The sequence below is a fragment of the Ostrinia furnacalis genome, unplaced genomic scaffold (assembly GCF_004193835.3).
Source record: "Ostrinia furnacalis isolate ACB-3 unplaced genomic scaffold, ASM419383v2 OfSCF3837, whole genome shotgun sequence".
In the NCBI taxonomy this organism is placed as follows: domain Eukaryota; kingdom Metazoa; phylum Arthropoda; class Insecta; order Lepidoptera; family Crambidae; genus Ostrinia; species Ostrinia furnacalis.
Genome location: NW_021134076.1, coordinates 489912 through 507620, shown reverse-complemented (window position 1 = coordinate 507620; position 17709 = coordinate 489912). Strand labels below are relative to the sequence as shown.

Genomic DNA, 17709 nt, shown 5'->3' with positions numbered 1-17709 from the left:
GAACAGAGTTATTCGCCATTCGCCGTGTCAACCTGACCGTGAAATTGTGTTACCGAAATTGCCTCCACAATATACGGTAATCGCTCTCTTGACCTCTCAAAACCTACCAATTTCAAAAGTCTTCTCATCTCATACCATTTAATTCCGCGGCTGTGTCTTTAATTTGTCTCTTTAAGCAAAGAATTCGTTTGTTACTCGCGTTACGGTTCAAGAAATTCTCTCACGGCTAAAAAACTATATGTACGCACTGTCAACATCTTTATTCACTCTCAGATAAACCCATTTTGAGTCTTATTATCAAGTACTAAATAACAAAATGCCATCGAAACGCCCGAAGGACAGCGGAAACCAAGTCTGTTCGAATTATTCGGATCGCGATCCAAGTAAAAGATGGCGACGCATCCGGTCAATTGAGTGTCGATAATATTAATCCATAGACTCGGATATTCAATTAAGAGCTAATTTTGAAAACAGGAAGAGAGCAATAGATGTAGATTAAATAATTGAATGTTAACTTGTAACCAATTTAAAATGTTACATAATAATTAAAATGACATTAATAATCATTTAAACTTGATTACTGTAGCAAAATTTATAAAACATTCACTCTATCATATTGAAAAGATGATAAAAGCACTTGCCTTTTTTGTTCAATAAAAGAATAAGTAAAACAAAAGAGTAGAAATTCTTTCTAAAAACCACGAGGTAGCTAAAACAACAAAGTAATTAGAATAATTACAATAAGTCATGACTAAGGGCCCATTCTAATTCAGTTGAAACGTATTCATAAAGCACGACTCATGGCACCGAAATGTGGGCTCGTCTACCATCTGATAACAAATTAACTGTATTAAAGCTTCCGTGTTGAAATGTAATAATCATGAGAGATTTTCTGATAATAACACAGGCCTTTAATTTAGTTTTATGGCTCCGAATCGTAGGAAATGTAGGCTACGAATTGTTTTGTGTAAACACAGAAAGTGTTCAAAATAAGACAGCTATGGATTGAAATCCCGTTAGACTGATATTATAGTGTGATGAGCATGAGATTGAGCATGTCTGTAATTAGATTAGATTAAATAAAAAGAAAAACTTGTGTCATTGTAATGTTTGTGATGAGAAAATAAATACTATTTATTATTATTATTTATTATTAATTGTTAAGTTTAAGCAATTAACGTTAGCTATAAACTTAAAGAACGCTATGAAAACTAGAAACTACAATTAACTAAAGGTCAACAGGAACCAAACAATACGTTACATCGCCGATGACGTCTTCATCATAGCATATAATGACTGATCGGTCGATGTAACTGGTAATAATCGTCTTGATATATGAGAATATGTCTCGTTAACAAAATCTTTCGTCTCAAAATTAGCTTCCATATCTTTTAGATTAACGAGAACCGCTTTCAAATCTAAATTAACAATAGTTCTTTGAACACCGATTGTTAAAGATACACCTATATCACCAATTACCGTACGTTATACAATAATTAAATCAAATGCATCATTACCATCGATTATAGATACGTGATCATTCTAATAGCTGGGAGGCACAAAATGATACGTTGTCCGAAATCGAATTTAATTACGGTTCCGACTGATGGATGCATCAAAATGATCCGTACCCCTTCACGTTTTAAATTTAAACTGCATTTATTGCTCGTAATAGTAGTGGTACGAAAAGGTCTCTGGAAATTTATATCTTTAAGTTAGATCTCGAAAACATTGTAAATCAAATTGCTGTTAATATTGAGAAATCGATCTGAATAAGTTAAACCGATAGTTAGTTTGTACAATTTACTCAAATTAGTAACAAGTTCTGGCAATTTGTGCTCCTTTACTACCTGGACTTAATTATTAGGCCCTTTTTGAAGTACCCAATGTAGACTTAAATTAGTATCTTTACTATTAACTTTTCGTTTAATAACATAGAGGAAAATAATAATATACTTTATTTACAAAAGGCTAACGATATGAAAGGTTAGAACAGTGAAAAAACAGTATCTTTTTAGTCGACTATAGCCAATTGCAAAACAAATTAAAAAATTCAAAATTGGAAACAGGGGCATCTAAACAAACTCCTCTAACCAACGAAGGGTGCCAGACCGCTTTAATTGAAACCGAAAGTGTATCAAATTAGTAAATTGGAAATAACATTATCTGAACAAGGGCGAACAGATAGGGATATAGAGGCTCCCATCGGACATGTTCCAATAAACATGGGGACTGCAGATGGAAAACAGACGTTACCAAAGGGAGATGCTCTTTGTTTAGAAGTTTTATAAACAAGTTTGAAGTAGTTCCTTTGAGATACTTAAAGTACAAAGGGCTCTTTGTAGATAAGCAGAGAAAAGGCAGACACTTGAAAAATGCCAAACTGTAAGACAATTTTAATTTTAAATAAAAAGTCTGCATTGCCACATGTCGTTTTTAACCAATGACAGGTCTCTGGCAACCGTGTGGCAAAACGGAAGTCATTATAATTGTAAGTAATTTTAATTGATTGTACATTGGAGAAAATAACATTTAACGGCAGCGCTTTCTAAATACTTAACTTCTTTGTAAAATAAACCGATATTATTCTGAAAATTGATCCTATTGTGGATTCCACAAATTCAACCAGACAATTTCGTCAGCTGTTGATTCTTTTGTTACATTTTAAGAAATTGCCCAGTCCAGTAACCATTGTGATCAAATTTGAAATCCCGACAATGTTAAATTCACAACTTGAGTTGAAATCAGCTGATCTCAAACGTCCCGGGGCTCAGGTAGCGTTTTTTCACCAACAGCTGTTTCGAATTCCGATTCACCCAAACTCAATGCATTTAATGCGGCCTTGCTCACATCTGCAGCGGCAGGTGCGGACTTTCGAGGCGTCTAGTCGTTAAAATCCTGGAGTGTGTCTGTACGTGCCTGAGGATCACGTAAAAAAAGGTAGCGGAAACTATGTGTTACCAACCTTGACGCAATTTTTTTAATATACGGTTAAAAAAACAACATCCCTATGAAATCACTCACTCACGTGTCTGTATCATGAAAACACTCGATTTATTTGCATACTTTGGTGACCCAAAAACGACGTTATTCAAAAAAGGAAAATGTTTATTTATGTATTCAAGAGTGTAATTTGTTGGAGTAGTGTTATGTCATTAAGTTTTTGTAAAGTTGATACAGTTGCCTGCATTTCTTATAAGAAAATTGTGTCATCATGATGCAAGTGAAGTTACGGTATCGGGAAGAGCTTCCGTAATGCACCGTTATTGCCCAGATAACATTGAGTATAAATATGTTTAAATGAGTTTAATATAAAAAAATAAGAAGCCAATATTTGACTCTATTTTATGGGAGTTAGGATTTAACACCAAAAATAGCTATTTTTTTGCTTAACTTTTTGTCATAAAAAAGAAGGGTGACTTTGAATTGCGTAAACATGCTCTACTAATAGCAAATGTTAAATCTCAATTAGGGTGAAGCCAAACAATTTATTTCAACTTAAAAAAGTATTAAAATGACATACCTATTTCATTTGTGATTTATTTACATGGATATTTAAGGCAACTGTGCAAATTACTAACTAGAATTTACTAAGCAAGTAATATAATGAATCCAATGATATAAAATAGCAATTAATTCTGCTACGGGGATAGCCCTTTGACATTTGAACCTAGAGGTCAGACCTAAAAGGCTTAGAGTTACAAGTCAAAGTGTAGAATGCAGGATTGCAGAATGTAGAGTTACCAATATCCTTGCTGTATTTTCTTAGTTCATTATTTTTATATATTCAGACCTTCTTCAAATTAAATAAACATCTGTAGAAATATTTGTCCACCATGCATTTTTATCAAAAAGAGAATTATTGTAATAGAATTTACATTATATGGTACCTCATTTACGTACAATCATCCTATGTAGGGACGATTGCTTATTCTAAACCACCTGGCTGAATCGAGGCTGCCATATTTTAAACTTTATGAAATAAGGTTTCTAAATGATAAAATGAGTAGCTATTGTGGAAAAACTTGGGAGAGACCTTTGTCCAGCAGTGGACGTCATTTGGCTGAAACGAACGAGTAGCTATACAATCGAAATTATCTGGCACATACCGAACACTCAGTATAATTTATTTCGCAAGTTCAAACTTCATAAAAAGGATTACTAAACATAACAATCATCGTATTATCATTGTAATCTTATCAAAAAACAAATTTCTCACCCGGAAACGGCTTTATCGGATGTTTTTGCATCCTATATAGCGTCCTTCAGATATCGAGCGTTGTCTGACACCAGTATCGCGTGTCATATCCGCTGGATGACATCCGATATTGCCACTTCTGATTGGGTTCCATGAATGGGAGAGATGAGGGTACCCTTTATGGATATGTGAGCATCTTTGTTGGGATCAGCTGATAATTTCTGTCTGATTTTAAAGTAGGTATTTTTTACGTTCTTTATGCTGATAAATCATAATGTCTTCAACTGATTTTAAAGACATGATCATGAATGAATCAGGGAAATCTTTTCCTCTTCAAAGGAAAAAGTGAAGGCATTTAAGTAAGTAGCAGAAGTACTCTAGATTGCATCACACTTAAGATCAGTGTGATTACTGGCATTCGACCTGCATTTTGCTGTATAAAAAAATACCGCACTCTACCTAACATTACATTATTTAAGTCTACAAGCTAATCCATTCGGGTCATTTCTCTGAAGACCTATTTATGCTGATGACACGTTAAGGTCATGTTTTTGCTGAATCAAGTATTCCGTTGCTCGGCTGTCGTTTAGCCACTCAGCGGATTACGCTGACGTCAGATATGACAATATTATACCACACTTAGCACTTACATTCTTTCGATATTTTCTTTCATTCTATTCGAAAAGTATCAATTCGTTTTGGTCTCGTTTAAATTATTTTATTAAAAAATCTAATAAAAAGTGGTCGTGAATTAAATTTTCTATCCTAACCTAACTTAAACCCATCTATTACCCTTAAAAACTAAGATAAGAAAATACCTCTGTCCCTAATAAAACAAGGTTAGCTCGTGTAAATGCAAATAAGGCCATCAAACAATAATAACCCAATATAAATATACCCGATCGACCCCATCTCTGTAAGATAAAAAAACTGACTACCGGCAAAAAGCTGTCAACGTCTGCTACACACATTCACGACACGCCCACTACCCTACAAACATAATGTCAAACGACCTTTTTCAAATCACTATTATTTGGGCCTTTTATGAGGAACACTAGCGCGAGTTCCGTAGCACAACCAGCTGACGGTCAAAAAAACACCCTCATTTATCTATGGAGTATTCAATTTAGACAAAAGTGGCTATGGAATATTTCAATTTGTACCAGTACTTCATCCCCCTTATTACAAAAAGTTAAACTCTAGTTGAACTCTAATTTAAATTGACATTTAGTATGAAAATGTAATTTTAAACCAGTGTTCATCCCAGTGTTTAACTTTTTGTAATTACATAATTAAGAACAGTTACTTTAAGTAAGTATTATTTAAAATGTAGAGACAGTTTTATTTGAAAGCTTTTTGTATCTGATTTCGTCAGTATAAATTGTTTGCTTTAACATTACACAGATAACGTGCAATAAAAATCAGCTGCCGATCTATTTCGACGACATCAAAAAGATCGCTCAATCCTTTTTCGAACGCATAAAACCGACTTTTTGATCGTAGATTATTTGTTCAGTTTCCGCGTTTGATCCTACTATAAAATACCTACATAAACAGTCGTACGCATGAATATTCCATTTTCAAATGAACATAACTTTTTTCAACACATGTGCACGGTTCGTTTCCCATCACTGCCTTGCACATGGCACCAAGGAATTTGACACGCAGATGTTTGTTCCGCGGCGACTATAAAATACCTAATAAAAATGGCCGCGGGCACTTTCCAAAGGATAGCATTTGTTGCATGGATAATTGCTAATAAGCTGAGTGCTTTATAATTTGTGCTTTGTTGAAGGAAATGTATGGCTTTGGATTCTTTGTTTTGGAAACAGTTACTAACAAAGTAGCAACATAATAACTTAAATGAATAGTAATTTAATATCAGTTGTTAAAGACAGTGGAAAGCATGTTTTTTGAATCATCACAGTGCTCGGTCAGTATTACAAGATGGTTACTTTTGTGAGTCATACAGAAGAAATTTTGTCGATTAAAAAATGTGGGAGCAAAAACGAGAAAGCTAAACTGCTACAACCATTAGCCGGCTTCGACTCACGACTAATGGAATATCGGCGAGTCGTTCAGAAATGTTTAAATAAAAAAATAGATTTACAATCAATATAATTTTTATGCCAGCGTAAAAGTGGTAACAGTGTAATAAGCAAACATTGTACGATGTGCTCTTGCATATTTGAACGCCTCAAGCTAATAACTGCGTCGACAATGTACGAGTAAATGTATGCCACGGCAATCAAACGCAGCCTGCATTCCTTCGCCCAATCGTTGCAGACGTTGCAGAGAATTCGCATCGAGCCTTACCTTATTTACTGGCAATAAACGACACGGAACGTCAAACGACTTTTTTAAATTTAAAATCCGTCAAAAAACGCCGAAGCTCGCAATAAATCCAAGATGGCGTATAATATTGACGACTCTCTTTTACGATTACGAATGAAAATTTTATTTTGTTACTGAGACGAGAACTTAATTTACAGCCAATGAGGTCATGTGGCTCTGACATTTTTAACGCGATCTGAACGTACAAAATAATAAATATTGTTGCGGAATATGCGAAATGAAGACGGCCTTTTTTTCTTTTAGATTGTCTTCATTGGAACAATTTATTTATTTATTTTAAGGACAGCCAACAAAGCATACACCTTATCTAATATAATCTTAATACATCAAACATTATGTGGTGTTGCCTTACATAAAGGCTGCCACGGCATGCAAATAAGTATACTACTAATAGAAGGCAAACATTTTTTTTTTCTCTTTTACATAAATCATGTTTAGAGTCTACAGTTCGTTTCGGATACATAGTCCAATCTTTACAACATGAAAATCAAAAATAATTTGCATGGGTCAATGACTTAGAAACCCAGTGTTATATTAATTAGTGCAATCTTTGCAAGTCATTAAGGATCTCAAAGTATAATATTTGCATATCTATTACGGGTACAATCTACATATTTATGTGGTTAAATGATTCAATTTTCCGCTTATTAGGAAAGATGTAAGAGATTAACTGCTGTAATTACAATTTAGAACGTGATCTTTGAGGCGTCCTCTAAATAAGGTTGTTGTGTCGTAAGTAGTTTAGTAAGGCAGTGTTATTGTACTTATTGTTAAGGATGAATGCAATGAAACCTAAAATGTCTAACAGTGTTCAGTATTTAGAAAGGCGTCTTAAAAGGTGAAAGTCATGTGCTTTCATACTTTGCAAAAACTGGCATCTCGCGGCCTTGCCAAGGTGAGTGCAGGGGACATAACGGTATGTCTGCGTCCGCGCACGAACCTCCGCAACAGCCAACAACAACGCGGTCGATCGACCAACACCGCATCCATTGATCGTTTACTTCGAAGAAAACGAAAACACCCCGACTCAAAACCAGCTATCTACAACGTCCATAAAGATACAACAAACGCAAACCGCTTTGGATACCGGACTCGTTTTCGATTCATTTCCTTTCAGTAACGTTGAACTTAATGATTCGCTAATATAGAGGGCCATAAAGTATGTTCACATTTTAAGCACGCACTCTGGCGCAGTTATAACTGTTGCAAACCTTTTTAAGTTACTCGACGGGTACTTGAACTGTTTTGTAAACAATGGTGGACCAATTCTTATATTGTAACGAGGCAATTGTTTGTTTACAGTAATAAGCTTAATGAAGATGGCATTTCATACTGAATTACATAATGTTTAGACGCCGTAACGTTATCAACGTAGTGTGAAAAGTAGGGTAAAGATGTGCATTCCTATTTGCAATATGACAACAATAATGTTTTTGTGAAATATTGTCGCAATAGTTTCTTTTTTTTTTCACAAAAATATGTAGAGTTCTTAATTGGTACTAAAGAAAATCATATATGTAATGAAATGACTTAAAAAGTAAGTACAATTTCATTGAAATATTTACGATAAGTGTTACAACAAAANACAACAAATTCTCCGTACGAAACACAAACCAAAACATGATGTTCTCACACAAAAACCGTCCACAAAATACCTCAATTACGTATTCCGTGCCGGTGCGCTTTAGCATGCGAAAAGCGTCGCATTTTCCCACTAAACTTAAACTGGGGTGACTCACTATTTGGCTGATCTCCGTGATGGGGATGGGGGAGATAGTTTTCTCGGATCCCTGGGGGAGCGACGAGGCGCTCGGCGTGGGAGACACCCCGGGGGAGGTTTGGCCATTGACCCCGTCTTTGGAGGTCCTGTTGGGCGACAGCCTGGCCGGGAAGCTGAGGGTCTTGGTCCACTGTGAGAGGCTCCGCACCATTTTGTAGATCACTCACTCACAACGCGTGCGCTCGCGACGGCGGCTCGCGGACTAGTGTCGCGGCCGGCGCGTTGCGACTTGCTGGTGGCTGGTGGGGTGCGTAGGGCTGCCGCTTGTGGGAATCGGAACTTGTTTTTAGGGCGCGATTAGATTAGGGTTCGGATCGGGATAAGATGATAATGGTCACCGATTGATGTGCGCGTAACCGTTTTATTGGATTTGTCAAATGTTGAGCAGTTTTTTCTCAGTTGAAGTTAAAAATATAACGAGCTGTCAAACAATCCAATTAAATTTTTTAAATTAATCTCCTTTCAAAAATACAACGTAATGACATCTTACAAGTATTATTTTATAATGATCGTATTATTAAATATTATCGTGTTGGTGAAGATAATAAATAAACAGTAAGTAATTGTGCAATTAGGGGACATTTAACCAGAAGTGGACAGCATTTGGTTGAAACGAATGAATTGTGTCAAGTAGCAATCAACGTTATTTCGCAAGCTTTATCAAGAAATTGTCTCGTCTCTACCATTTCCCCAGCCCTGTGCTTAAAGGTCCGCTGGGGTCGTGTGCTTACCGCGAGGCCGGTGACGCTACGTTATATGTTATATAATGAACGCTCGATGAGGATAAAAAGCCTTAATCGACTTAAAGTTCATTCTTTAGCTTTGAACTTTCGGGACTCTACAATTTACTATATAAAAATAAGTCGANTGTGCTTAAAAGTCCGCTGGGGTCGTGTGCTTACCGCGAGGCCGGTGACGCTATGTTATATGTTATATAATGAACGCTCGATGAGGATAAAAAGCCTTAATCGACTTAAAGTTCATTCTTTAGCTTTGAATTTTCATGACTCTACAATCGGAAATATAAAAATAAGTCGGGTTTTCCTTCCTGACACTATAACTCCAGAACGCACGAACCGATTTCCACGGTTTTGCATTCGTTGGAAAGGTCTCGGGCTCCGTGAGGTTTATAGCAAAGAAAATTCAGGAAAATTTAACAAACGACATTCCACGGCGGCGAAGCCGCGGGCGGAAAGCTAGTAGTCTATGTAACTGGAATTGCAACCTGCAATGACAAATTATGTTTTTATTCTTGGATCTAAACTTTCTGTAAAAGCTCTACCTTACAGCAGCGTGTGCAGTTTATTGTGGCAAATAGATATTTATAGAGTTTGCCTTAATTAAGGCTTAATTGTTAGTGAGAACCATAGTGGTGATAAAACTCCAATAACAATAATAATTACAGACTATTACGCGAATAAATCTGTGGATTACAGTATTTAAAATGACCTCATTAAAACATAAAGTAGTGTAACCTTTTATAAGGGTTTTTCATGAAATAATAATGTTGATTTATTTTGTTTTGTTAAAGAGATCCAAAATATTTTCCTTTTATATTTTAAGTGCGAGCTTTGACTAGTCTCTTCACCATTCTCTTCATTAATAATATTCCCAGTTCCAAGGGAATAATAAAAAGCTTTCCATTAGTTCCCTTCAGCTCTACCCTTTGTAAATACAATTCTTTATACAATGAATAAATCTGTTTCCATTACTCAGTGAAATATTCGCGTTTTAATATACAGGGTGGAATTTTGTAATGCCACCTGGAGGGAAAGTACTGAAAATACTGTAAATAGAAAATTTTACTCAAAGGAAACATTCCTTTATTTTTGAAAAGAAAGAGAACTGCATTCAAAGATTTCTCGAAAATTTTTGAAAATTCACCACCATACCATACAATTTTCTGTAAATAATCAAAATAATTTAAGATTTTATGGTTTTCTTTTCATTTGATTTATAAAGTTTGTTAGATAGAATTCATCCTTATACTTAACCCTAACGATCTATGCAATAAAAATACAGGGTGTAATTTTTAACAGATTTTAGTTGGTTCGATTCCCGGGCGTACCAAGCAATTTATTAGAAATCTTTGAATGCAGTTTTATTTTTTTTAATAATAAAGGAATGTTTTCTTTGAGTAAAATGTTCTATCTACAGTATTATTAAGAGTACTTTCCCTCTAGGTGGCATTACAAAATTCCACCCTGTATACTTCTTCTGTCTTTCAAGAACTTTTTACATAACTTTGTTAGGTAGTGTGCGGTTACTAAGGGTCGTGGTTACTGTGCGGAACGTTACATGTGCAATACTTGACCATCTCTACATTTTTTATGATAAGTCATTGCCTTCTGCATATCACTCTCATTGAAATCAAACAGTGAACTCTTTCTCTTCCTTGTTGTAACCATCCAGATTTTTGTATTTTTGGAATCAAAAATAGATAATTGAGTAGGTACTTATAATGACTTCATAGATTTATCTTTGCCATATTTATATCTTATCTGGATAGAAATCAAGATGACTGTTTTGAAAATTATAAATTAAACTTGAAAAAATCGAACTGCCTAAGGCGGAAATTGAACACACGATTGAGTTTGAGATGCAACTCCTAATGCTAAAAATTTAATAAAGAAGTCTGTTGTTCGTACACTCAAACAATATTAAAAGTAAGTACTAAAAACATTTACGAGTATTTAAATTCTTGACCATCTCTACATTTCTATGATTGTTCTGCTTCCTTCACATTAGAATCATTGTACGATCAAGTTCATCCTTGTACAAAATACTTCAGAATTAACATCTTTATAAAGTGTTAAATACTGTCAATAAAATTAATTTTAAATCTATCTGTGTCTCTAAGTAAATTGATATTTCTAAGTAAATACTTACTTATTACCTACTTTGCAATAAAACTTAAGTCCGTCTCTACCCAGATAAAAAATGCATTTTATAAAATTACTGTAAAAAAAACCCAGAAAACACAATAAGCAGAAATGACCCATAAAAGCATTTATAAAGGAACTCTAGAAATAATCCACATCCTAAGGGGCTTGAGTTGAGAACNCAAATAGAGATTTATAGAGTTTGCTTTAATTAAGGCTTAATTGTTAGTGAAACCATAGTGGTAATAAAACTCCAATAACAATTACAGACTATTACGCGAATAAATCTGAGGATTACAGTATTTAAAATGACCTCATTAAAACATAAAGTAGTGTAAGCTTTTATAAGGGTTTTTCATGAAATAATAATGTTGATCTATTTTGTTTTGTTAAAGAGATCCAAAATATTTTCCTTTTATATTGTAAGTGCGAGCTTTGATTCGTCTCTACATTAATAATATTCCCAGTTCCAAGAGAATAATAAAAAGCATTCCATTAGTTTCCTTCAGCTCTACCCTTTGTAAATACAATTCTTTATACAATGAATAAATCTGTTTCCATAACTCAGTGAAATATTCGCGTTTTAATATACTTCTTCTGTCTTTCAAGAACGTTTTTACATAACTTTGTTAGGTAGTGTGCGGTTACTAAGGGTCGTGGTCAGTGTGCGGAACGTTACGTGTGCAATACTTGACCATCTCTACATTTTTTATGATAAGTCATTGCCTTCATCAGAGAGTTCATCCTTGTAACCAGATTTTTTATATGTTTGGAATCAAAATCGGTAACTTATAATGAATACATGATCGATCATCTCTATATTTTTATGGTCCTTCTGCATTTAACTCATATTAAAATCAGAGCAATAAGTATTATACGTTCAAGTTCATCCTTGTACAAAATACTTCAAACTAACATCTTTATTTAGTGTTAAATAATGTCAAAAAAATCATTTTAAACCTAGGCGCAGACCACCGACTTTCAGCTGATAGTTGGATCGGGCTGTTAATCAGTATGGAGATGTATGAAAATGCGCACATTACATCTATTTGGTATCGACCGATTCTTCATACAAATTAGAATCGGGCCCAACTATCGGCCAACTAAAAATCGGTGGTCCTAGGCTAAATCTATCAGTGATTTAGCACTGCATAAGTATCTAGATTGATATCTCTATGTAAATGCTTTAATTGCTTATTGCCTACATTGCAATAAAACTTAAGTCCGTATACCAGACAGTTCTTGCCATATGTTTGTCGCGAAGCGCTGGTAGGGCCCAAAAGATAAGGAGACATGTAAAGTGCCCCATAAGGTCTACCTTTTTTTTTTTTGACGTTCATAAGTGCCGCTTGTGGTCTAAACTGAATAAATGATTTTGATTTTTGAGTAAATAATAAAAAGTGCATTTGATAAACTTACTGTAAAAAAACCCAGAAAACACAATAAGTAGAAGTGACCCTTAAAAGCATTTATAAAGGAACTCTAGAAATAATCCACATCCTAAGGGGCTTGAGTTGAGAAATTGAGATTAGCAACGCGTCTCGCACGCGAAGGGAGCACGTGACCCGGGTGACACCCCTGGCCTACGCAATTGAATTAAGGAGGTCTCCTGCGGAAACTTTAGTTTTTAGCAATACATTTTGTAGCGGGGTTCCGTACAGGCATTTTTGAAGATTGCTTTTTGTTGAAATTAATCACTTAGCCAGGTTTTCTTCGATTAGGGTTGAAAATAGGTAAGTGTTGTTAATACTTACAGTACATAGTTTTAAGTCTGGAATTTAGAAGATTTCTTACCTGAAACATAAAGAAAAATAATTTTAAGTGTTAGTCTTGAAATAACATAAAAATACAGGAACAGAAATGTTCTTGTAAGCTGAAGTATTAAAAATTTTTTAGCTTTCATATTTCAGTACTAAGACTGAGTTGCACCACCTAACTTTAACGGTAACTATGACGATTACTGGTTCTTTTTGTATCAAATTTGACAGATTTTTGACATTTGTTAAAGTTACAGTAAGACGGTGCAACCCAGCCTATCAAGAACCGCGCCAAATCACTGAATGAAACTTTTCTTCAAGGATCCCCAAACTCTATCCTTTTCATAGGTAGGATGGTCCGTAACAATGACTGCGCAGGAGACCTCCTCCTCTATCTCCTACCTCATATTTGCGTACCTGTGTTTAATCAGTGACTCTCCAGTAAATTAATACCAAGATATTTGTGTTAAACCCGACCTTTAAACTCTGCCATTTCTACAAGGAACCCTAAAGTTTGTCCATAACAATATCTGTGCAAGATACTTGATCGTTAATAACCGCTATCCTATTTAATAAAACCAAGATACATCCTCAAAACTGAATTTTAAACTTTTCTTCAAGGATCTTTAACCATTTCCAGAAGGAACCCTAAAGCTCGCAACAATGGCCGCGCAGGAGACTTCCTCGCCACGTGCGCGCGCAGCTGCCGCCCGCAGCGCAGGCGCAGATTGTTGCGTTTTAACTTTATGTACATGTTGTGTACTTTGCAGGAAAGTAACAGGAAGCTTATGTAAAGTAGGTACATACAGTGAAGTGGATTTGGTTAAGAGGATGTTTTTTTTTTAAGTACCTACCTACTTATTTCAGTTTTCAAAACTCTATCTCATTATAATTTAAAGCCATAAAAGCTTAGATTAGAAACTACATAGTAAGATGTATAGAAAACACAGTTTTTACTTTACACGAAGTTGGTTAAAAATACCTTTGACTGACTTTATTATAGAGCAAACCTATTATGGTTTTTATGTTGTAAAGAAATGTTGTAGATTGGTTCATTATTTTTAGACGAAACGCTTTTTTTTCTGCACTTCCAAAAAACAAGCGCAATAAGTAAATATGTTTGTCAAAACGTACAACTAAGAGTCATCATAAGTAGGTACGTAGTTCTAGTTGATGACTAACTTGAACCAAATACAATAACAACAAAACTAAAGCTATAGGTACTTTCCCTAATCGGAGTTCGGAAAAATGTCGCTACCTGCGCATTCTGCTTTAACGATTTACAATACAAAGGTTTAAAAAGTTGTTTGGCAACAAAACAACCGGTTCTTAAACAGATAACACTGCATAATTGAACAAAACGCAAACAAAGCTGATCTTTATAGTTGTGCTAACTGAAGAACTTAATTAGGCTGGGTTGCACCATCTTACTTTAACTTTGACAAACGTCAAAAATCTGTCAAACTCCATACAAAAAGCACCGGTTATCGTCATAGTTACGGTCAAAGTTAGGTGGTGCAACTCAGCCTTACTCGTTTAACTTCAAGCAACAAGAATTCGAAACAGTTACCAACTACATATTTTGTAAGGGTAGTTGGGTGACCATTATCCGAAACACTTCAATTTAACCATGAAAACTGAATTAGTTATACAATTTGTTGTAATATCAGATTTATTGCATCTTTGTATGTGTAGTTAATTGAGTTCGCGAACTAGTGACTTCACAGGTATATCTACATTATTATCCAAAACAATATCTATGGGAGCATCGTGTTTTGAAAGCTCAAATTAAATCAATTTACATCAATTGACTAGTGGTATAAAAATATTGTAAAAGTTACTTTTTTTTTTCAATTACCACGCCAGTTACCTAGCCCCAATCTTGTCCATACCATATGAGGTACATTATGAAATTGGATTCGATGCGATTGAACTAATTTAATTTAAATATATGTAAAACTTACTAACGATTACATGACTTACGTCACAGTGATCACGGTACAGTCCATTCATAACTTTGACGTCATAAAGTATGTATTTCTTCACATTTTATGCCTATTTATCCAACCCATCTAACAACAAGGGGGACGCACCCTAAGACTTCAAGTTCTAACCCGTCGACACAAAGAGGGGTCATTAATACCCCCGGCAGAGACCCTTGCTTTGTGCTTTGTAGAGCTGAGAGGAATGGTTTGCAGTTTTTTTCTCCCCAGTAAAAGTAATTTACACAACCGACAAGACAACTACTAGATGGAAAAAAAACTAAGACGTATGACGTGTTTTAAATGTAGCATAATATGCAAACAAATATTATTTGTTTTGGCGAAAGGCGAAAATATGTTATTTTTTAATAATCAATTATGGTGAGTCTAGAGTCTAAATAAAGAGCATTTGCCCGTATTCTTAAAAACTCTGCATTGCACTGTTTTAGTAAGTAAATGGTTTCTTTTTTTCAACGGCAGGTAGTAGATATTTAAAAGTGAAGACCCAAAACAATTTATTTATTTAAACTTATGCACATACATACAATGCACTGTGGCGGACTTCATAATTTAATTAAAACTTTCAATTTAAAAACCTGTCAAGTTGTTATCTCGTTTATATACTGGTTAGCAAATCCTTTTTACTAAAGTTTTTTACTTAACTCTTTTTACTCAGTACTGGTAGGTAGCATTTTTCTCAACCCTATCCCGCTCATGAGATGTCCTCCAGTCTTCACATTGCGAGGGGTGGCCAAAGGGAGAGTAATTAAATATTTTTTATTCATGAGCTCGAGAGGCGCACCTTTTTCACACAGGGTCTAATCGACACCGAAACCTGGGCGTGCGTAGAATGCAAATTAACCCTAAAATATGTATTTGACTTGCTAATATCAATACGCAGGGTTTGATTAAAAACAAACAACTTTTATTTATTCTGCGTGCAATATTAAAAACCAGTTGCCAATACAATTAATGAAAATGCGCGTTTTTTAATTAAATACCAGGGAATATACTTACAAAGATAGAGAATCGTTTATCAATATTATTTTATGAACAAAGACTCGATAAGATATTTAATTAGCTAATGACGGTTTCGAAATTCAAAGGAAAGTTAAGTAGGTAAGTACTTACACTGTAGAACTTAATGACCTATTAAGTGTTTTTTCATATAACAGATAAATAATCCTACTTGTTTACACTAAAATTTACGTGACTGAATCAGTTTATGATTTTCCTTGTTTGATTTGAGATTTGTCATCTTTCTTATTATGTTAGCAAATAAGTAAAATTCTGAAAAAGATAACTTACCTAATACATTTTATGCGCATAGCATGACGTTTTTACGAAAAAGCTTGGTTATAAACCCGAAGATTATCGGGTTGTAAAATTAATTACCCAAATTGTGTCAGTTTAGTGTACTTACTTATTTTTGTACTTTTACTGGATTACTCTTGGTGTTCCCTAAAAAAATTACCGAACCATTTTTCACTCTTAAATCTTGCACGACATTGTCACCCTCTAAAAATGCACAGTTATTATTTAAACCACCTCTAAATACCCCATGAAAATTAGTCTCGCGTCAGCCGTCAATCGGAGTGCACGTCTATTTCGGTGCCCGTAAATTATATTCTTACGGCGTAAAATACCGCGGCTTTTGTTATGAGGTAATTACTCACTTGCTTCTTGTCGAACTATTTATAAGTTGTAAGGACATGCGACAAATTGAGGCGACGATTTTGGACGCCGTTTGAACTTGGAAGATGCTGGTTATATGGACTAATGATATTGGAGTAATTTTAATTTTAGTGTTATATTTTAACTTTAAAACCGTTGTAATAAAAATTAAGGGCAAAGATACCCAGCCTAACATTCTTCTTTTCGTGTCGACAACATACCTACACAGTGTCAGCCCAAAACTCCGCCACAAGAGTGGCGTTTTAGGCAGCACTCATCAAATCCTCCTGAGTGCAGTTGATTAGTTTTGTTCCCCAGTCGATGAAGCACCTGATGTCGTACCCTGAGTGCCCAAGCCTAACATTGATTTGATATTATAATATTACTATTCCCTCCTATCGTTTCTGACACTCCTTGATGGCTCGGCTGCCAACGAAACCCAATCAGTAAAGTATGAGTAGTCCCAGGGGATAGCTAGTGGATCCGGTAACAGTTTAAACAGAATATTTTTTAAGAGCGGAGAATTTTTAAAGTAGAAGGTATTTTGAAGAAGAGGAGTTTAAAGAGACAATACAAGAATAACAATATGATAAATTAATTAAAAGGTGTGGCAAAATGTATTTGGATTTTAATTACTTTTACAGGGCAGATATTATGTACCATCCTAGACTGCATCCCACTTAACATCAGGTGCGATTGTGGTCAAATACCTGCTTTGTTATGCATAAAAAAAACTCTTTACCTACCTCTTTTCGCGTAATGTAATGCCTTGTTATGCGTCATGAATTGCCCCTAAAAGTGCCACTAATACTTTATTTAATTATTTCCCATTTAAAGTTTCCTGCTTCAATATCCCACATCAATTACACTAACGATGATCACGTTTGCGTTTCCCATCCCATAAGTATTGTTTCCCATAAACAAGCTCCCCCATACGAAAACATAAAACGCACGTGTGTTATCTTAACTGCGCAGGATACTTGCTAATTGCTGTTTCTATTATTTTATTCTTTGTCAGTAATACTTAGTTTTTATGCCCCCTCGAATAGTTTATGCCTGAGGGATTGCAGTATTTTTTAAT

General features: G+C 34.9%; 1 protein-coding gene across 3 annotated transcripts in view; it reads right to left on the bottom strand.

Annotated features, from left to right (window-relative positions):
- The window catches only part of Traf4 (TNF receptor associated factor 4), a 110782-nt gene that overhangs the window by 23569 nt on the left and 69504 nt on the right, over positions 1-17709 (bottom strand). For 2 of the 3 annotated variants that reach the window (XM_028312209.1, XM_028312208.1), the window contains exon 1: positions 8293-8553. The exons of the other annotated variant lie outside the window; for it this stretch is intronic. In XM_028312209.1, the coding sequence (XP_028168010.1) occupies positions 8293-8484 (192 nt within the window). In that variant the 5' untranslated portion in view covers positions 8485-8553. Of the gene's footprint in view, positions 1-8292; positions 8554-17709 lie in introns of those variants that run through there. 3 annotated transcript variants of the gene reach the window in all.